Source organism: Mixophyes fleayi, chromosome 11 (assembly GCF_038048845.1).
Source record: "Mixophyes fleayi isolate aMixFle1 chromosome 11, aMixFle1.hap1, whole genome shotgun sequence".
In the NCBI taxonomy this organism is placed as follows: Eukaryota; Metazoa; Chordata; class Amphibia; order Anura; family Limnodynastidae; genus Mixophyes; species Mixophyes fleayi.
Window position 1 is genome coordinate 28125428 of NC_134412.1, and position 22979 is coordinate 28148406.

The 22979-nt window shown below is 40.3% G+C and overlaps 1 protein-coding gene across 1 annotated transcript in view; it reads left to right on the forward strand.

Moving 5' to 3' along the window:
• TMC4 (transmembrane channel like 4) overlaps window positions 1-22979 on the forward strand; it is a 44991-nt gene that overhangs the window by 11955 nt on the left and 10057 nt on the right. The window contains exons 3-10 of the mRNA XM_075190994.1: window positions 3117-3309; window positions 5057-5202; window positions 7257-7430; window positions 9295-9374; window positions 11235-11380; window positions 12167-12314; window positions 18407-18580; window positions 21767-21924. Coding sequence (XP_075047095.1) covers window positions 3117-3309; window positions 5057-5202; window positions 7257-7430; window positions 9295-9374; window positions 11235-11380; window positions 12167-12314; window positions 18407-18580; window positions 21767-21924 — 1219 coding nt within the window. The remainder of the gene's footprint in view (window positions 1-3116; window positions 3310-5056; window positions 5203-7256; window positions 7431-9294; window positions 9375-11234; window positions 11381-12166; window positions 12315-18406; window positions 18581-21766; window positions 21925-22979) is intronic.

Consider the following 22979-nt stretch of genomic DNA (forward strand, 5'->3'; position numbering starts at 1 on the left):
TGAAGCTTCAGGTATTCACCGCATAAACTCTGTATGTATTTGTGTTGCCTCTAAAATTAACACATGAAAATAAATAAGTTAAAAGCTTAATCTAATGAGGACTCTGGAGTGAAGACCTGTATAGAGAGTTTAGGCTAGGTACACACTGGCCCGATGATTGCACGAAAAATCTCCAATCAGCCGACATCCGACCGCTTGGTCACATATCGTGTGAGTGTGTATAGTGACACCATGATCTGAAGTCGTCCCAAAGTGCCAATCATCATTTCATTTGGTTGGTCGTATTGTTTAATATTTTCCATCCAACCACCGACTAATCATGTAGTGTGTATGCCCTCATGCTGACGATCTCCATAGAGTTTACAGAGTCGTGTCCTTTTTAGCCAATGTTAGCGATGACTGTCCTGGTGAATAAATATAGACAGTGCTGTAGAGAATTTATTTGTTAGTTCTAAGACAGACAGAAAGTTTTGTTTCAGAGTCACAGAAGCTAACGATATTCGTTAGGACATGTGGATAGCTATAACAAGGCTGTTTTAATCATTGTGATAAATTGACAGGAATGAATGAATATTGTGCTGTCATTCTCTGAAGACTAGAGGACCAGAAGAAGAGCACAGATCTGAAAGTAAATTGTGTCAGTGTGTACACATGAATCGTCAGACTGATCGGACTTTCAGTTGTAGGTTCAATCATTTGAGATAACACGTCGGTCAGAAAATTCTTCAGTGTGTACCTAGCCTTAGGCTAAATCTGTACAAATTTTTTTCCCCAAGGTATAATGGCCAGGTGTAGGAAGGAAAGGTAGAAACCTCAGAATTTCCATTGAACGCACTAGTTGCAAACCTTGATGAATTGCATCAAGTGTTTTTGTGGAGTGCACTTGCTATGCGCCGTTCCTCAAATAGGAAACCATAACTGTACATTTTCCACCCTTCCGCACTCTCCACCTCTTTACTTTAATCATTTTATTTTTGCACAAGTCATCAAAACTTGGTTCAGCCATGGGTCTAGACCGCACTCTACAAGGAAAGATAAATAGGACAAGCAATGCTGCAGTTCTTGTTACACAGCTATAGCACATGCATTGTGAACATCAGTGTGCAGTAGTCTGGGCTTTTAATAGCCACATCCAGATAGAGCATCCAGAGATGTTTTCCAGGAAGAATAACTAGCTGAGGGGCTGTAAGCCATTTTATAAGGCTATGGACATGTGACATTTATTGATGCTTGCTGATTGGCTTCTTTAAGCTCCTTGCACTGATTGGCCTGAATGTTTTCTCCCATCTCTAGTGATAGGAATCTGGTTGGAGATTGTTTGCATAATTTTTCATGTTCCATCACTCATTGTTTGGGTGGATCATATTGAAAATATTTTGTCCTAAATTATATTCTCCTCCTTTTCCTTACTGTTTGTGTTAAACAATTACATTTTAGATATTTCAAACCAAATAATGCCATAGTAGAAATGGGCAGATTTACATACACAAACCTATGGGAGCTCATTGAAAAGTACTATATATATATATATATATATATATATATATTTTTTTATTATCATACCTCCCAACCTCAGGGACAGGGGGAGTGGCTATGTCATGATGGGGGTGTGGTCGAATCAAAAGTGGGTAGTATCCACACCCCAGGGGCATGCCTAGCCCTTTTGAAGCACTAGGCTGCCCGTTCTCTCCTTCCATCCCCTCCAAACACCTTCATTGCTGTGCAGAGCACCAGTGAACAGACATTACTTCGCAACTTTCACACCGATCGGATAAATTGACAGGTATGTTTTATACATAGGTGAGAACAGAAATATGAGCATATAAACAGATACTAGATATAATTAGAGATGCTCAGGCTCAGTTTTCTGAAAATCGAGCCCACCCGAACTTAGGGGATCTGTGAAGGCTCGCGAGCCGGCTCATTACATTCACGCGTCCTCGGATCTGATTTGGGGCAAAACGTCATTGTTGCGTTGTCAGATCTCGCGGGTTTTGGATTCCATAAGTACCTCCCTCCCCAGGAGATCCAGCGCCATCGCTCACACAGAAACAGGGGTAGCAGTGTTCTTTGTCACTCTCCAGTCTCCATTGACATTGCTCAGTGCCATTGCTCACACAGAAACAGGGGTAGCAGTGTTCTTGTCACTCTCCATTCTCCAGTGACATTGCTCAGTGCCATTGCTCACTCAGAAACAGGGGTAGCAGTGTTCTTGTCACTCTCCATTCTCCAGTGACATTGCTCAGTGCCATTGCTCACACAGAAACAGGGGTAGCAGTGTTCCTGTCACTCTCCAGTCTCCAGTGCCATTGCTCACACAGAAACATGGGTAGCAGTGTTCTTTGTCACTCTCCAGTCTCCAGTGCCATTGCTCACACAGAAACAGGGGTAGCAGTGTTTCTGTCACTCTCCAGTGCCATTGCTCACACAGAAACATGGGTAGCAGTGGTCTTGTCACTCTCCAGTACCATTGCTCAGTCAGAAACAGGAGGGGTAGCAGTGTTCTAGTCACTTGACAAAAAACCAGCAGTATATTGCTTTAAGGAAAATCAAATGCCATTAAAGAGAAGCAAATTATGGTACAGCACATTACAATGCCTGGTGCCTAAAAACCCCTTTTATTTCAAAATATATCCAGGGGAGGGATGGCAATGTATGGCCTTTGGCATAAATTAGTTGCCCAAGATGCTGCAACTTCCCTTATATGTGTACAATACAGACATGAAAAAGAAAGTAGAGTAACGATGCCACGATGGTTCACCAGCAGTGTCCTCTTGTACAACAGTCACAATGGTCACATTCTCTCCTGAAGCCATACATTGAAATCTGTTATTTATGTCCAAATGGACCAATGACATTGGAAGCTATTTACTAACGAAGTGTAAATGGAAAGTAATCCACAGCAACCAATCAGCAATTAGCTTTGATTGATCTAGCACAAGTTAGACAATGAAAGCAAACACTGGATTGGTTCCTTCCGATTACTGAATATTTTGTACTGTGTTAGCAATCCCTGCTTTGTGGTAATCACCTCATGTTGTGAGAATGGTGAACATTACCCATCTTATTATGAAATTAAGAAAGTTAAAACGCAAACATCTGTATGTATTTGGCAGAAATACAGTGGCGGACCTATGAAACACCAGAGTCAGCGCTCCGTTACAGAGGCAATGAAGACCAGAGGCGGACAGAGGGCACTCCGTCTACAAGAGGAAATGTCCTCGTAGACAACTGGGTGGATGAGTGGCTAAAAGAGGACAGACCTATAAAAGAGCTTGTCTGCCCCATGCAGCAGAAAAGAAAGATAAGGTAAAACTATATACAACTTTTTAAAATTCATATTTAAAGTAGATAAAAAAAAGAACAAAAGAAAGTACAAAGGCTAACGACCCCTCAGTTGGAGCAGAATAAAGCAAAATAACTAAGAAAGCACACAATAATCAGCTATTTACATAGCGCCACTAATTCCGCAGCGCTGTACAGAGAACTCACTCCCATCAGTCCCTGCTCCATTGGAGCTTACAGTCTAAATTCCCTAACATACATACAGACCGAAAGAGAGACTAAGGTCAATTAACCTACTAGTATGTTTTAGGATTGTGGGAGAAACCCCACACAAACACATGGAGAACACACAAACTCCACACAGATAAGGCCATGGACAGCAATCGAACAATAAAACATAGACCATCGGATACAGATCGATCTGATACCCTTATTGGCAATATCTCAAAATGTATGTTTAAAAGGAACACTCCATTTATTAGCTCAGAGTTTTAGAATAATGAAGAGCATTAATATTGCACTATCCAAATATAAATTTGCATAAGCAATAAGTTTACAACTAACACAGCAATATTAGGAATAGAACATGCATGCCCCAGATTTGAAACAAAAAGATCTTATCTCATTTGTTTAACTTGTCAATGGATAGATATTTGTTTATCCGGAGTAGTATAGCACTCGGAGTATGTAACAGAAGTCTGTTGTCCTGGATGAATTAAATATTGCAAGTCTTTAGCCACACAGAGACCACATAAAGATGGTAATATTATATGGATTACTTCCAAGAACTAACCAGATCCAGATATTAGAGTCCCGTATCGGCAATACCGCTAGAAGGTGATAAGGGAAAACAGCTTCCAAACAAGAGTGTAAATCAGTCCACCTCAAACAAACATTTCGATAATTAACACTTTAAATGTTCCATTCTCATGGTCATTATCCAACATGCCGTGTAGACCTTGCAGTATTATCATACGATTATGCGACTTTTGATATTTATTTGACCCAGAACAAGACTCCTATTACATACTCTGAGTGCTACTCTGGATAATCGGATATATATCCCGAGCCGTCTTAACGTCTGGGCATGCTGGGCAGTTGCCCGGGGGCCCCACAAGCATAGGGGCCCAATAGGCTTGCCAACTTTTCAGTATATTATTCCGGGAGATTTATTCAGAACCTTCAAACTCTCTTTATTAAAACGTTTAGGTGGACTAATCACCTCAGTAGCAGCTGCTATCTGTACATGCAATCTTGCTGTTGCGAATATATATCTTGACCTTGACAAAAATAACGTACATGTACTATTTGTACATAAGTGAGTACAATTAAACTTTACACATCCCTTACATTACCCTAAAACCAAAATCTGAACCTACCTCAAGATTTAGTCCTTGGCCTAATAATTAGATATAATGCTAGTCCTAACCAAGGTAACTACATCAAGCTTTAAAATTATCCTGCGTTCAAATCATGTTCCGATCCTACTATCCCAAATGTTAACAATATAAATGTTCTGCTTTCTTGAGTAACTTGATGCACTCTATTATTGGGATCCCATTGCAATCTTGTGTTTTACACAGAGTTATGGGATGTCACTAAAGTCATCTTTGCCTTGAGCTTACTAGTATCTTAAAGTATCCCTGTAATAAACACCTAAGTTACAAGAAACAACTTTAAAGGATGTACAAAATCTGTACCATCTTTCCTTTATGTAAATAACGATTTACATTAAGGATTAACCATTTTTATTTTATATATGCCTTTGAAGGAAAATGCAGGAGAGAAATATTGCAAAGAAAAGAGAAGTAGACCGCTGGAAGGAACAGAAGAGATCTTTGAGAAAGTTTAAGAGCGTGATGGCTGCCTTTCTGCAACACCTGACACTATGGAGAGGAAGTCTGCAAAATATTGGAGGTATGTTTTTTAAAGCTTGTAAGGCTATAACAAATCAGAGCATTGTTGTCTGCCAGGACCAATCAGCTCCCGACAACACAGTTCACAATGTTCCATTATGTTTCCCTTCTTCAATCTAACCACAAGATCCAATTTTATAATGGCGATTATTAAAAGGATAATAACCTCAAAAACTTGAGTTTCTTAATTGTACCTAGTCCAGGGAAATGTATATGGTAGGTATCATTTTGTGGTATTCTGCAGCCACACTGAGGAAGCTGTGCTTGCTGCATCTTCACCTGTTGCCTATTATACTTTTACAGCTCTTCCGACCTGACCAAACCCTCAATAACATAATGCCCTGACCCATTAATGTCACCCATATGCCCAGTCATTGTATTGTGAGAGAATTTTCATAGCTCTGTTACGGTAACAGATTTGGCTCTGAGAGTTGATAAAGGATTCTGTGGAGGACAAAGCAAACAACACAACTGTACTAAATGGTCAACACTACAAGCAGGCTTATTACATCTAGAGATGAGCGGGCTCGGATTCCGCTAATCCGAGCCCACCCGAACAGTGCGGATCCGAACGGGATTCGAGCACTGTTTATACATTTATCCCTTAGTATTTACACTTGACAAATACAAAGGGGAAAATATAAGGTTATACAAGTCCATTTAATAAATTAGACAAACCGGAATGAAGAACAACAACTTGGATAAGGGGAATACGCAGGCAACATTAAAAAAAAGTGTAACTGTAAGACAACTGTCTGACAAAACACCTGATTCGTTAAGGAAAGTAAAGAATAAAAAATAGTAACCTTGGCAAAACCATGTTGCATTGGAGGGGAGGTAAATTTAAAATGTGGGGACAGATTTATAGTTGGGGAAGGGCATGTCCTAGATCAATTTAACATTTTAGTGTACAAATAAAGCTATCCAGTATTTGTATTCTACATGGCAAAACAGACAGTATTTACCTCATGTGCAAAATAATAAACTAATATGCACCCCTTGCATTGTAACATGGTTTTGTCCAGGAGAAAACTCACTCAATTTTTTTGCCTTACTTTCCTTAATGAATCAGGCCCAATGTCAGTATCCTGCTGACATTGTATTCAACAAAGAACTTTATTAACACGTCAAAAATATGACATTACCATCACTTATATGTCAGCTGCTTTCTATGACTAATAGAATGTCTACATTTTAGTTTTGGCCTCAAATAACATCTAAACCAGGCAGTCAGTAAAATATAGGAAAGGTGACAACCACGTTCCTAAAGATACTACAGTCTTCCCTCATAAATTATTTAAAATTATGTAGCACTTTAAAAAAAGTTTAAATTACTTGCAGATGCTCTTCATTTTTCCTTACATCACATCATAGGGTATGCAACAGGGGCATTGCTGCTCAGCCAATAATTGTAGGGTATTTTTCTGGGTACAAGCCATCTAGCTAGGTATAAAATGTCATGATGGGTATAGAGGCAAAACCATGTTGCGTTGGAGGGGGAGGTAAATTTTTATAATGTGGGGACAGATATATAGTTGGGGTAGGGCATGTCCTAAATCAACTTTAAATTTCAGTGTAAAAATAAAGCTATCAAGTATTTATGTGCTACATGAAAAAACAGCCAGTATTTAACTTATGTGCAAAATAATAAACTAATTTGCACCCCTTGCATTGTAACATGGTTTTGTCCAGAAAACTTAAGTAAGAAAACTTACTCAAATTCTCAAGTTTTTTTAATGACTCGGGCCCTGTATTAATTAAACTTAATATATATGTTATTGATTGATTTTCAGTATCTTATCACCTTACCTACAAATTGGTGGACACTGCCACTCAGCAAAATATCATATGAAATTGTTTTTGTTTTGGGTCTAAAAGCTTTTGATAATAGCTGTTTTAATAATTGATCTACATTTTAGTGATTATTGTAATGTAAATTTAGGATTCTCTGATCAATTGTCACGGAAGTTCATAGAATATTTTAGACTTGTACCTTTAAACACATATAAACAAATTATCACTGATTATTCATTAATATGTTCCATTCTTCCATAGGACATTTTGGAACTGGTATACAGTCATACTTCAGTTTCCTCAGGTTTTTGGTGATTATGAACTTTGGAACCTTCCTCCTAATTGGTGGATTCATTGTAATTCCCAACATTATATTTGCAGAATTGAATTTTGAACAGACCTTCCAAAGTACTAACAGTACTGGAAGAGCAAATGGTGAGTGTGGAGTATCCGGAGTATCCTTCTCTCTAAAGGAATATATTAAGATATTTTCCTTTAATCCGCTCAAATTTCTTATTTGGTTATCATTTATAAATAAATAATTTTGTTTTCATAATAATAGAATATGTTCTTTAAATAATATGGAGAAGCAGAGTACTGCTATAATCAATACGAAATAAGTTCTGTTGTATAACTCTACTCATTACAGACAGTACGAGGGACTTGATTTTCTAATTAAGCAGGCAGAGTCTGAGTGACAACTTTGCAAACCTGCTATCTATAAATGTACTGAATGGATTGGTGGATTCCTACATAGGATGTGATACTGAAACACAGGAACCATTGGCAAAAAAAACCAGGCTACTTGTGGTCTTCACCCTTAGCAGCCCCTGTTTTCCTTAGAGCAGAGAGTGCTAATCTATACTCCGTTGCATTTTTTCGGCATTTACCCATAAGCTCTGTGCAGACTAGAAGGGGACGGAGACACAGCTAAGAACAGCAATAAATAAAGTAAAATAAGGTACTGGAAACCAGGCAAAAGAAAAAAGGTAGTAAAAAGTTACTTTAAGGTCTGTGCAGCTGGAGAAGGTGGTCTACAGGAATCTAGACAAGGCACGTTAGGGGTGTATTCTTGAGTGAGGTTCCCACCAGGAGCAAGTCTGAGAAACCGGCAAATCCAGGCATAGGTCAGGGCAAGCGGCAAATCCAGGCATAGGTCAGGGCAGGCTGCAAAACTCTGTAATCAAATCCAGACAAAGGTCTGGGCAAGCAGAGAAAACTCAATAGCTAAACCTGCACAAGGTCAGGTGAGGCAGAGATCAGTACAAGGTCCACAAACAAGACTGGTCAAGGAGCCCAAAATCACAGAATTAAAACTACTCGCAGGATCACCGCACCTATAATGTGGAGTGAACGCCTAAGCTAGTCACTATGAACAGAGTCAGACCCACCATCAGACAGTTCCCAGGTGATCACATGAGCAAGCCCTCGGAACCCAAGCCGCGGCTTCAACCAAAAGCGTCCTTGGAATCCAAGCAGCTGGCAAGTAACAGTAAGAGAACAGTGGGGTGCTCCTGTGCCCATCCTACATCATATAGGGCCAGGGCCAGTGAGGTCACATTCACTAACTGACTGTATGCTCAGTTTCTTTCACCTGAATGAGATCCCAGCTAGACAGTGATTTGGGGGGAGCTTTAGCTGTCTGTAATAAAGTGGGGAGGTGATACTTTACTGTTTAAGGCCTAATACCCACTGTTGGTTTTTAAATGCATTTTACATGTATTGTTAATGCATGCAAATGGTTATAACACTAGAAACCATTTCTAGTGTTACCATACCCTGTGGTAGCATTACTTCCATTGATTGCATTTACCACATGTAAACACATCAGGAAGCCTATATGGAGCTTTACAACACTAGAAAAAATCTCAGTGGGTAAAAGGCCAAACAAAGCTGGAAAATCAGAATGACACTGAGAATGTATGTATTATGTACCTGCATGGTTCATATCTGGAAATCTCAATTTTGGGATTCAGTAGTCTTATATATGTAGCTCATGTGTGTGTCCTTGACAGGAGAGTTTAAGAAACTGTGGAGTAAATGTTTCATAATAATATACAAAAGGGGTTCTCACCTCCAATCCTCAAATACCAACAACAGGTCATGGTTTCAGGTTTTTTGCCTGTGGCATAATTACTGACCCAGCAAAATAGATTAACTCGCTTATGTATGATTAAAGAAATATTGAAAACATGACCTGTTGGTGGTGCTTGAGGACTGGCGTTGAGATCCCTTGATATAAAACATTCCAGCATTAATCACACATGGAATGTCCACATCTGTTATTATTCCTCTGTAGATGACTGTTTTGACTATAATACAAATCGTGGTGGACTACAAAGATATTATGTCTTCATCATGGACATCCTGATGGGAACGGTGAGCATTTAAAGAGCAGATAATGGAATCTTAATGAATGTATGTGTGATATTGATGATGACTCACCCTCTAAGTCACTGATTTCTAACCAGCGTGTCTGAACCTGTTTGCTTGTTACCGTGCCAGGTTGGTTGTTACAGTATAACAGGTGTAATAGATGAAGAAAGCCATAAGTGAAGTTGAACATATGCAACAGATAATATGTGGAGTGAACTATAGTTATTTTCAAATTAAAAGTAAGAGTGTGTACTGAATATGAATATTTGACAGTGCTGCCATTAAAAAAATCAATCACGTCATGTATATGTTTTACAATTTCAAAAATGTTGGGGATCGTTGCTTTTTATTTAAACACGTGCTTTACTTGTCGTCATTCCAAGATTCCGTGTGTGTCTCTCTCTGGATCCAAAGTTGTATGAATTATAAACTAAGGGCTAGATTTACTAAGCTGCGGGTTTAAATTTGATTGGTTGCTATAGGCAACATCCCCACTTTTTCAAACCCGCAGCTTAGTAAATCTAGCTCTAAGTGTTTTATACATTTCAGTTCCTATAGAGCATGGGAAGTCAAAATGAATTGTTACTCTTGACTACTGTAAATGTACAAGTTGTCAGGCAACAGCACAGCAAGCAACTACATTACACGTTAAGATAGCCTTCAAAGAGAAAGTATTGGTTGGGACTTGTAGTTCCACAACAGGTAGTACTTCATACCTCCTAACATTTGGCATAGGCAAACCGAGGGGGTTTCCTAGTGCCTGGAAACCCCCCTCCAAGACTGGGGCACTGTATAATTTAGACCCTGCCCCCGCTTTACACGGCTCTGCTTGAAAAGGGAGAGCTGCGTGCACCTAACAGTAGTGCACGCAGCATTGCCCATGTATATTATGGGGATAGGAAGTGTTGGACAGCAGCCAAGCACTGTCTAAAATTATAGCCACGCCCCCATACATGCTTGTCACACCCACTGATGGCGTGGTGTGGAAACACCCCTCTACAAATCCTGCGTTTGCCCGTTTGGGTAGCCGACATCAGGACAGGGGATGTGGCCACCCCTGGGCGCACCTAGTGCTTTTGAAGCGTTAGACTGCCCGTACTGTCCTCCCCTCCAAACACCTTAATTTCTGTGCGCACGGCACCCGTTCAGTACAGCAGTGAACAGACAATACTTCCCAACTTTCCCACTTGCGGGACAAAGCTGTCCCGATTAGCCTAAATCAGGACGGTTGGGAGGTGGGGTACTTTACAGATCTATATTAGACAAACTGGGGCTCTCCAACTGTAGTGGAACTGGTACCCGGAGAGCTACAGGTTGCCTAGTTGAATGCTTATTTGATAGAGCTTGGGCAATTTGTGGCTCTCTAGCTCTTCTGGTACTAGGAGCCCCAGCAGGCGGAGACCTTTAGTCCCACAACAGGTGGACAGCCACAGATCACTGTAATAAGTGTGCTCAGTTGATGAGATGAGTCTGCTGGTCTTGTGAGGGATTCACTGGTGTAATTATGTTAGTGAGGACAGGGCTGTATATGACAGGGGCAGTGAAAAAGAGATAGCTAAAGGATCCAAGAGTAGTGATGGTCTTATTGGTGCAGGGAGATTGTCAAATGCAGAGGTGTAACATATCCTAGTAGCAGGTGGTGCAGCTGGGATGCGGCCCACCTTCCCTGACAAAACGCCACGTACATATGTGAGTTGTTCACAAGTAGATGGTACATTGGGCTCCTTACAAAACAATGCTTTGTCCACAAATGATTAGATTCACACCTGGTCAAACGCATCTCTGTATGAAACAAAGTTTGTTCCAACTTCATTTTCCAGTTGAATGCATTTTACATGCCCTATCTTCTGTTTATTCCTCTAGGGCTTTATGGAGTTAACTTACATGTTTTATGGATTCTACAAGAATACAGCAGTGAATTTGGCTGCCTTCTCCTACAATATTCCCCTGGCCTATCTCGTAACCACCCTGATTTACTTTCTTCTCAGCCTCTTCTGGACTGTGGTTAGGTGAGGAAAAGAAGAAGGTGGCTGGACCTTCAGCAGCCTGAGGCAGATACTGCTCCCTTCTCATCCCTTATGCAATTCAACATAAACATTATTAAATGTATACTGTTCACTTTAATATACAAACCCTTGAATCATTATTAAAGCTACCAAAAAGGTAGAAACCATTTAGTTAACTCTTCGAGCAAGACAATATTTTTTTGTAAGTAATCCTCTGCATTTTGCTCTCCACGAATGGAGAGCATTGTGGAAAGCAAGTTAAGATCTATTAATATGCAAGTTTAGTGCCAATAGCAATACTCCAACTCAGAGACTGATTGGGCTGGGGGGGGGAGGAATCTGGCCCCCGGGACAGTCCCATAGAGGTCTACCTTGGGTTGAGTCATTGGGCCACCTGCATCAGAGGCGGAACTAGTGAACTGTGGGCCCCAGTGCAGGGAAGCAGGAACGAAGGAACCAGGGCCCACAGCTTGCTAGTTCCCCGTGCAGCGGGCCCCATTATCTCTATGGGATCCGGAGCACCCCACTTGCTGCACCAATGGTAGTTTTGCCCCTGACCTGCATTTTCTTTCCTTTAAAATGTTCCTAATAGGCTGCTGAGCTGAGTTTCGCCCCGTGGGCTAAAATTTGCCACCCCTCCCCTGCTCCAACTTGTAAAACAATGATGAAATGTAATAAAGGATTGTGCTTATAGCCACATTTGATCTCTTTACTTTATAATGCCTGGATTAGAATACAAATCAATATGATATTTATTTTGATCAATATGTTTAACATTTGTCTTTCCAGATCTGTTAATGGTTTCAAGGAGAAACTGGTAACAGAAGATGCTTCGATGACCAGTTACACTGATAAAGTGTTTGCAGGCTGGGATTTCTTCATGAGAGATGAGAAAATCATATTGCTAAAAAAGAAGAGTATCCAATATGAGCTGAAGGTCAGTACATCATATTAGGACATAAATGGTCACTTTGTCAGCCATAAGGGCACCACATTGATTTAATATTGGCATGTGTTCCAAAACTATTATATTGGACATTCTAAATGGATCAGATTTTGAATGGGCAGGGTAGAAAATCCCCTCGCTGGTAACTGGCCAATAGGGCAGTTGTTATCCAATTATCTAGCCCCTGTATCGAGTACAGGATTTCCAAGTGTATAGGCAAATATCCAGATGTCCCATTATTGGGCTGGAACATCACTTGTGTGGCCAATTTAACTTTTGAAATAGAGAGGTATTTGTTTTGTGTTCTGCACAGTGTCTGAGCTGTATTTGTGCCCCGGGCCCTTTCTAGTCTGTAATTACTTAGCAACTGATTCATTAAGGATCTTAACTTGAGAAACTTCTTATTTCAGTCTCCTAGACAAATCCATGTTACAATTTTATTTTGCACATAAGTTAAATACTGACTGTTTTTTCTTGTAGCACACAAATATCAACTTTAAATTTCAGTGTACAAATAAGCTATCAAGTATTTGTGTGCTACATGACAGAACAGTCAGTATTTAACTTATATGCAAAACAAAATACTAATTTGCACCCCTTGCTTTGTAACATGGTTTTGTCCAGGAGACTGAAATAAGAAGATTCTCAAGTTAAGATCCTTAATGAATCAGGCCCTTAGTAGTTAAAAAACATACTTGCCACCTTCTTCTAGTTGGCGTCCGGGAGCTGCCGGGGGAAGATTGGCGTGCAGGGGGGGGGGGGGGGGGGTACCCGAAAATCGCGTTATTTTGGACCTCCCCCCGTGACGTAATGACGCAAATGCTTCATTTTACAGCGGCATTTTGGACCTAATTCTGCCCACTTCACTAGGAAGTAGGCAGATGCGAGAGACTACCATACACTCCCGGGAGTTCGGGAGACCCACCCCGAATGCGGGAGTCTCCCGGACATTCCGGCAGGTATGGTTAAAAATACCTTGACATTTTTCTAGTTGTTTTGAATATTGAGTAATAGCAAAGTGACATATTGATTCTTCTATATGCTTACAGTGCCTACATCCATACACCCAAATAACTTGGACTTTGCTCAGATAATAAAATACACTGTTTAGTTTGCATTGATTGTGGAAGGCAGTACAACAGTTGTATGATCCAAGTCACACTATTTCTGTTAATCTATCTGAGGCATCTGAATTTCAATAGCCTTGGAACACTAGGACATATAGCAGCTCTGTAGATGCATGTTCTGGATGGAATTCTCAGTATCTTATGTGCGATTAGATGTTATTGAATAGAACTATATTATGATCATGCAGTGGTCAGGTGACGTTGGAGGTGTAACGTCCTATGTCTGTATACAGTGTAATAGAATTGTATTATGATCATCTACAGTGGCCAGGTCATGTTGGAGGTGTAGTGTCCTATGTCTGTATAGAGTGTAATAGAATTGTATTATGATCATGTCCAGTGGTCAGGTCATGTTGGGAGTGTAATGTCCTATGTCTGTATACAGTGTAATAGAATTGTATTATGATCATGTCCAGCGGTCAGGTCATGTTGGAGGTATAGTGTCCTATGTCTGTATACAGTGTAATAGAATTGTATTATGATCATGTCCAGCGGTCAGGTCATGTTGGAGGTATAGTGTCCTATGTCTGTATACAGTGTAATAGAATTGTATTATGATCATGTCCAGCGGTCAGGTCATGTTGGAGGTATAGTGTCCTATGTCTGTATGCAGTGTAATAGAATTGTATTATGATCATGTCCAGCGGTCAGGTCATGTTGGAGGTATAGTGTCCTATGTCTGTATACAGTGTAATAGAATTGTATTATGATCATGTCCAGTGGTCAGGTCATGTTGGGGGTGTAGTGTCCTATGTCTGTATAGAGTGTAATAGAATTGTATTATGATCATGTCCAGCGGCCAGGTCATGTTGGAGGTGTAGTGTCTTATGTCTGTATACAGTGTAATAGAATTGTATTATGATCATGTCCAGTGGTCAGGTCATGTTGGGGGTGTAGTGTCCTATGTCTGCATACAGTGTAATAGAATTGCATTATGATCATGTCCAGTGGTCAGGTCATGTTGGGGGTGTAGTGTCCTATGTCTGTATAGAGTGTAATAGAATTGTATTATGATCATGTCCAGTGGTCAGGTCATGTTGGGGGTGTAGTGTCCTATGTCTGCATACAGTGTAATAGAATTGTATTATGATCATGTCCAGCAGTCAGGTCATGTTGGGGGTGTAGTGTCCTATGTCTGTATACAGTGTAATAGAATTGCATTATGATCATGTCCAGCAGTCAGGTCATGTTGTAGGTGTAGTGTCCTATGTCTGTATACAGTGTAATAGAATTGCATTATGATCATGTCCAGTGGTCAGGTCATGTTGGGGGTGTAGTGTCCTATCTCTGTATAGAGTGTAATAGAATTGTATTATGATCATGTCCAGTGGTCAGGTCATGTTGGGGGTGTAGTGTCCTATGTCTGCATACAGTGTAATAGAATTGTATTATGATCATGTCCAGTGGTCAGGTCATGTTGGGGGTGTAGTGTCCTATGTCTGTATACAGTGTAATAGAATTGCATTATGATCATGTCCAGTGGTCAGGTCATGTTGGGGGTGTAGTGTCCTATCTCTGTATAGAGTGTAATAGAATTGTATTATGATCATGTCCAGTGGTCAGGTCATGTTGGGGGTGTAGTGTCCTATGTCTGCATACAGTGTAATAGAATTGTATTATGATCATGTCCAGCAGTCAGGTCATGTTGGGGGTGTAGTGTCCTATGTCTGCATACAGTGTAATAGAATTGTATTATGATCATGTCCAGCAGTCAGGTCATGTTGTAGGTGTAGTGTCCTATGTCTGTATACAGTGTAATAGAATTGCATTATGATCATGTCCAGTGGTCAGGTCATGTTGGGGGTGTAGTGTCCTATCTCTGTATAGAGTGTAATAGAATTGTATTATGATCATGTCCAGTGGTCAGGTCATGTTGGGGGTGTAGTGTCCTATGTCTGTATACAGTGTAATAGAATTGCATTATGATCATGTCCAGTGGTCAGGTCATGTTGGGGGTGTAGTGTCCTATCTCTGTATAGAGTGTAATAGAATTGTATTATGATCATGTCCAGTGGTCAGGTCATGTTGGGGGTGTAGTGTCCTATGTCTGCATACAGTGTAATAGAATTGTATTATGATCATGTCCAGCAGTCAGGTCATGTTGGGGGTGTAGTGTCCTATGTCTGCATACAGTGTAATAGAATTGTATTATGATCATGTCCAGCAGTCAGGTCATGTTGGAGGTATAGTGTCCTATGTCTGTATACAGTGTAATAGAATTGTATTATGATCATGTCCAGCGGTCAGGTCATGTTGGAGGTATAGTGTCCTATGTCTGTATGCAGTGTAATAGAATTGTATTATGATCATGTCCAGCGGTCAGGTCATGTTGGAGGTATAGTGTCCTATGTCTGTATACAGTGTAATAGAATTGTATTATGATCATGTCCAGTGGTCAGGTCATGTTGGGGGTGTAGTGTCCTATGTCTGTATAGAGTGTAATAGAATTGTATTATGATCATGTCCAGCGGCCAGGTCATGTTGGGGGTGTAGTGTCCTATGTCTGTATACAGTGTAATAGAATTGTATTATGATCATGTCCAGTGGTCAGGTCATGTTGGGGGTGTAGTGTCCTATGTCTGCATACAGTGTAATAGAATTGCATTATGATCATGTCCAGTGGTCAGGTCATGTTGGGGGTGTAGTGTCCTATGTCTGTATAGAGTGTAATAGAATTGTATTATGATCATGTCCAGTGGTCAGGTCATGTTGGAGGTGTAGTGTCCTATGTCTGTATACAGTGTAATAGAATTGTATTATGATCATGTCCAGCAGTCAGGTCATGTTGGGGGTGTAGTGTCCTATGTCTGTATACAGTGTAATAGAATTGCATTATGATCATGTCCAGCAGTCAGGTCATGTTGTAGGTGTAGTGTCCTATGTCTGTATACAGTGTAATAGAATTGCATTATGATCATGTCCAGTGGTCAGGTCATGTTGGGGGTGTAGTGTCCTATCTCTGTATAGAGTGTAATAGAATTGTATTATGATCATGTCCAGTGGTCAGGTCATGTTGGGGGTGTAGTGTCCTATGTCTGCATACAGTGTAATAGAATTGTATTATGATCATGTCCAGTGGTCAGGTCATGTTGGGGGTGTAGTGTCCTATGTCTGTATACAGTGTAATAGAATTGCATTATGATCATGTCCAGTGGTCAGGTCATGTTGGGGGTGTAGTGTCCTATCTCTGTATAGAGTGTAATAGAATTGTATTATGATCATGTCCAGTGGTCAGGTCATGTTGGGGGTGTAGTGTCCTATGTCTGCATACAGTGTAATAGAATTGTATTATGATCATGTCCAGCAGTCAGGTCATGTTGGGGGTGTAGTGTCCTATGTCTGCATACAGTGTAATAGAATTGTATTATGATCATGTCCAGCAGTCAGGTCATGTTGTAGGTGTAGTGTCCTATGTCTGTATACAGTGTAATAGAATTGCATTATGATCATGTCCAGTGGTCAGGTCATGTTGGGGGTGTAGTGTCCTATCTCTGTATAGAGTGTAATAGAATTGTATTATGATCATGTCCAGTGGTCAGGTCATGTTGGGGGTGTAGTGTCCTATGTCTGTATACAGTGTAATAGAATTGCATTATGATCATGTCCAGTGGTCAGGTCATGTTGGGGGTGTAGTGTCCTATCTCTGTATAGAGTGTAATAGAATTGTATTATGATCATGTCCAGTGGTCAGGTCATGTTGGGGGTGTAGTGTCCTATGTCTGCATACAGTGTAATAGAATTGTATTATGATCATGTCCAGCAGTCAGGTCATGTTGGGGGTGTAGTGTCCTATGTCTGCATACAGTGTAATAGAATTGTATTATGATCATGTCCAGCAGTCAGGTCATGTTGTAGGTGTAGTGTCCTATGTCTGTATACAGTGTAATAGAATTGCATTATGATCATGTCCAGTGGTCAGGTCATGTTGGGGGTGTAGTGTCCTATCTCTGTATAGAGTGTAATAGAATTGTATTATGATCATGTCCAGTGGTCAGGTCATGTTGGGGGTGTAGTGTCCTATGTCTGCATACAGTGTAATAGAATTGTATTATGATCATGTCCAGTGGTCAGGTCATGTTGGGGGTGTAGTGTCCTATGTCTGTATAGAGTGTAATAGAATTGTATTATTATCATGTCCAGTGGTCAGGTCATGTTGGAGGTGTAGTGTCCTATGTCTGTATAGAGTGTAATAGAATTGAATTATGATCATGTCCAGTGGTCAGGTCATGTTGGAGGTGTAGTGTCCTATGTCTGTATACAGTGTAATAGAATTGTTTTATGATCAAGTCCAGTGGTTGTGATTTAAGTAGGTGTAATATCTTATGTATAGAATGTAATAAAATGTTATTATGATCATGTCCAGCGGTCAGGTCATGTTGGAGGTGTAGTGTCCTATGTCTGTATACAGTGTAATAGAATTGTATTATGATCATGTCCAGCGGTCAGGTCATGTTGTGAGGTGTAGTGCCCTATGTCTTAGAGTGTAATAGGTTTGTATAATGGGCATATCCAGTTGTCAGAAAATGTTGAATAGTCCTATAGACAGAACAGAGAACAGGTAATGTGTAATGTATTATTTCCCAGCAAAAATGTATCCATATAAACCAAAAAAGGTTAGCAAGTTAGCAATACATTTGGGGATATATTTACTAAACTGCGGGTTTGAAAAAGTGGAGCTGTTACCTATAGCAACCAATCAGACTCTAGTTATCATTTTGTAGAATGTACTAAATAAATTTTAACTAGAATCTGATTGGAACTACATTTAAAAATGAGTAAAATCACTAGTTTATAACTTGTTAGGAGCAATATGTCATAAAACACTTTTAATTAATTCTATAGAAATAAAGCGAACAAAACATTTCTGCGCAATTTTCATTGCTTTGTATCTGGTACAAAGCAACATCAGTCCCACACTGTATTATCCCTCATTAACCGTGGCTGTGTTGGAACCAGGTTCTTCTAGATGAAGAGAAAATGAGGCGTCTGCACGCTCAGCGCACTATGTCCCAACGTGTTGGGATTTACGCTGTCCGCATTTTGATTAACTTGATTGTGGTCTGCCTCATCGGTGGAGCCTTCTACTGCATCTACCTGTCCACAGAAATCTCTCAGAAGCTGCTAAAGAAGGTGAGAGCTCAAGACACAACATACCTACCCAGAGACTGGTCAAATTACTGCACGGCAAAGTAATACTGGCCTTCTCTGGCCAACTGTGGGTTCCTTTACCAGTATTTCTGAAATTATGCAACCTTTACTATGTATCTCATATATTATTGCTTTTCTGCCAAACTGTAACTTAGAATTACTTTTTTCTCTTTTTTTCTGTTTGATTTTATTCCACCCAGGGCTGCCAAAAGGAATTCAGGGCCCCAACAATTTCATGGGGCCCCCCTTATAGTTGAGCGCGCTAAAACATTTTGCGCTGCGGCACAAAATATGATGTAGGTGTGGTCATACTATTAGGGCGTGGCTATGCATCATTGGGGCGTGGCTAGCAGGTGAAAAGTGCTAGACCACCCGTCTACAGAAAAAAAACCTACATTGTTGTTACACCATTGACACCCCCCCTAAACAAGTTAAAAATCAGCAGTGAGGGCCTGGGCTGGGCCTGGGTAAATAGTACCCGCCCCCCCCTCTCGGTGGCCCTGATTCCGCCCAGTAACAGACTGCCAGCCCCAACAATATTACATTTGTAAACCATATAGCTCATATTACTCCTATTCTCCTATGGTGGTGATATTGCAATGTTCTCTTAGGAAGTTAAAATCAAGCTTATAACACTTATGTGTGATAAGACTGTGTCATTCCCTTGTATATAGTGTAATAGCTGGAATATGAGGCTTACCTATCTCAGGTACCTCAAGTACCAAGCTAGTTTAGCAGTTGCTTATAAAAAGCCACCAGCACAAAAGAACAACATACTTCTGTTATTTATGCCGATTACTATATATGCATGTATTACTGAAACACATGGGTAACAATTTATTTTTTTATTAGCAGGTGACTGGTATACACAATTCACATAAGATGGTTAGCTAAGTCGGACAGGTAGTCAGTTGAAACAGTAAGGCTCTTTTATGTAAGCACAATACAAATGCTGTTTTAGGACAACAAGCACCTACTTTTGCATAAACGCCCTTACTTTCATGGGTAAGAGCATGGAGGTGGAAAAGTTTGCACGAGTGCATTTACTTTTATATCCATGTGCAAAGGTTAGACTTGGGGGTAGATTTATCAAACATTCTAAAAAGGTAAAGTGGACTTGTTGCCCAGAGCAACCAATCAAATTCGAGCTATCATTTTCCAGATATAGATAAATGGTAGCTAGAATCTGATTGGTTCCCATGGACAACAAGTCCACTTCACCTTTGTGGAAGGTTCGATAAATTCAGCTCTTAGTTTAAATCAGGTAAAGAGTACAGAAAGTGTATTTAGGGGAAGTTTCCAGCTTTGCAGCACAGTCCTCTTTTTCCAACTTTCAATTGAATTTCATGGTGCATTTTAAATAATGTAATTAATGTAAGTGCATTAAAAACAATCAATATGTGTCACAAAAGTGACACATATTAGCAAGATAGTTCTGACGTTTTTTCACTCTGATCATTAATTTAAGATATAAATGGTGCTAAACAGTATTTTTACCAGAAACCCCCATCCCCCAGAAAAGTAGAAATGAATAAAGGAGTGGTCCTAAAATAGTAGCATGTTGGGCTTTGATGTGATGTTTAATTCTATCTAAAACGCGCCTCTTGCAATGGATGTGGGCCCCCAGATTGATTTTCTGGGGGGTAATACCTAGGACCGGATAGTGGGTCTGCCCCTTGTAAGGCACTAGCACAACAGGTGGGTGTCCTTGCACAAATAAAGAAGCTGTTATGTGCATTATTTGCAGTCTTTTCCTTAAAATAAATATGTAAAAAATGGATCATGGATTAGGTTAACTAAAGGGAAGTTATACCTGATTCATATAAGGTCCACCATCAGTATATGTTATATCTGGGTAACAGCAGCTGCAATATCTCTTATTTTGTTGAAGACAAAAGACGTCACTACCACAGTAGCAGGGGGTGCAGTTGCTATGTGGCCCGCTGCTAGGAGACCGTCCTACCCTGTCAAACCTCCATGTGTGTTTTATCCACTCTTGAATCATACATGGAGGCTCTTATAAAGATCTTGCTATGGAGCCCAGAAATGTCTAGTTACAACCATGGTTGAATATAAACATTATAGAAGAGTGGTCCATCATTTGTGAGTGTCTGAACACAAACCCATCGCACAACCTTACAAAACAAATTAAGCTCTGATCTATAAAACTCAAGTTTGTACAACAACAGTGACATGACCTATCATCATCATTACCATTTATTTATATAACGCCACTGATTCTGTAGCGCTGTACAGAGAACTCACTCACATCAGTCCCTGCCCCATTGGGGCTTACAGTCTAAATTGCCTAACACACAGACAGAGAGGAAGAGACTATGGTTAATTTCGATAGCAGCCAATTGACCAACTAGTATGTTTTTGGAGTGTGGGAGGAAACCGGAGCACCCGGAGGAAACCCACGCAAACACGGGAAGAACATACAAACTCCACACAGATAAGGCCATGAACTCATGACCCCAGTGCTGTGATGCAGAAGTGCTAACCACTAAGCCACCGTGCTGCCCCTTTCCTGATATTTAATATTCATTAGGCAAAGTAGGATCCTGCCTATGGCTCAGCGGGCACTGAGAAGCCCCGATTAATCTAACCCAAGGTTATGGTTTGTTTGTTTTTACATATGGAAAGTGTAAGGCCCAATAGGAACTTAATCTGGCTATGAAAACAGTCCTCTTTTTTAACACGTCACCCAGGAACATTTTTGTCCATAGAAATGTCCCTATTTTTCAATTGTGACCTATTGTACAGTATACCATCTCTTACTCTGAATACATATGGCAATCCTCACTATCCATTCTTATTTTCAGGACTTTATCAGCTTATATTTATTGAAGATCGGTATTTAAAATGAAAATAAATATTACATTATAACCAAGTTCCGTAAGCATGACAAGCTGGGGATTATAGCGTACCAATCTTCTCCTAGATATCATATTTAATATACATTGATGATCCTGCTTATCAGTAAAATGTACCTGTAAAAAATATTTTATTATGGTCATCTATGGTGATATGATTTGCAGTGTTTGGTATATTTCCTCATGCTAAATGGTTGTTTGGACGTTAACAAAAAAGCAGGAAAAATATTGAATGGTGTATTAGGAATATGTGTTAAAAATAGTTGTCTAATACAACGTATCAATTGTACAGGAACCCGTGAAAGATAACTTTATCTTGGAGCTTCTGACTGGGTATCTGCCGTCAATTGTCATCACCGCTGCCAACTTTATCCTTCCAATGTTCTTCAATATCAGCATCAAGTGGGAGAAGTACATCCTTAGTGTGGAAATCAGACTAACGCTCATCAGGTCTGTAGAGATAGGGCTTTCTAGGGTTCCATATACTGATAACTGACTGTACAAGCTGTAGTTGTCTTCTACTGCTTTCATAGTACATACCCCGACAGGAATACACCGAAGGTGTATTCACAGACAGACTGGTAATACTGACACTTTCAAACACAGACCTGAAACCCTGCCGACGAATGAAGAACCCAGCAGATAGTGATGACGTCACGTTACTTCCAAGCTCCACACTATCTCTGCGGCTGTTAATCTTCATTCACAAAAAACTAGAGTTATTATGATACAGAGATCTTAAATATATTCATTAAATGGATATTTTAATTGTCCATTATTTGAAAGCCTGGCAAACAACAGATTAAGAGAGATTCTACCTGTACAATTTTTACAAATGATACTTTTTGCGCTCATTCCAGGTACATTGGGGCACATTTATCATTATTCACATAAAGTGAAAAGTAGTTTTCAATCCTTATCGCAATGATAAGGATTTAACTACTTCTCACATTTATGTACAGCCGTGCAGAGAAACAGCAGTTCCGAAAAACTGCTGTTTCAGTGATAAAAAAAATTCATACTTACCCCCCTCTTCGGAAGCGCTGTCTTCGGGTCTTCTCTTCACGTGCGCATGTCCAGTTCCAAGAACTGGACATGCGCACACAGATCCCCTCTCTGTCTCTGCAACGATAGTTGCAGAGAGAGAGCTGTGAGTGACAGGGAGGGATCATGTGATCCCTCCACACATGCGCTGTACAGCTCTGCTCTCCGGAGCAGAGCTGACAGCATTAGATTTCCTCATGTACGCCAGCTGCAGCTGGCGTACATTAACATGACAAGTTCCCGAAAAAATGTTTTTTCGGGACTTGTTAGATTGCGGCCAGGAGCAGTCACCATTCTGTTGAATGGTGACTGCTCCCAAAAACGAAGAGGAATGCAAAGCAGCAGATATCCATGATATCTGCTGCGATGCCCCCTTAATAAATTTACGGAGGACACTGTGGGACCTTAATTATCCGTTAAAAGCACTATCGTGCTTTATTAAATATGCCCCATTGTCTTTA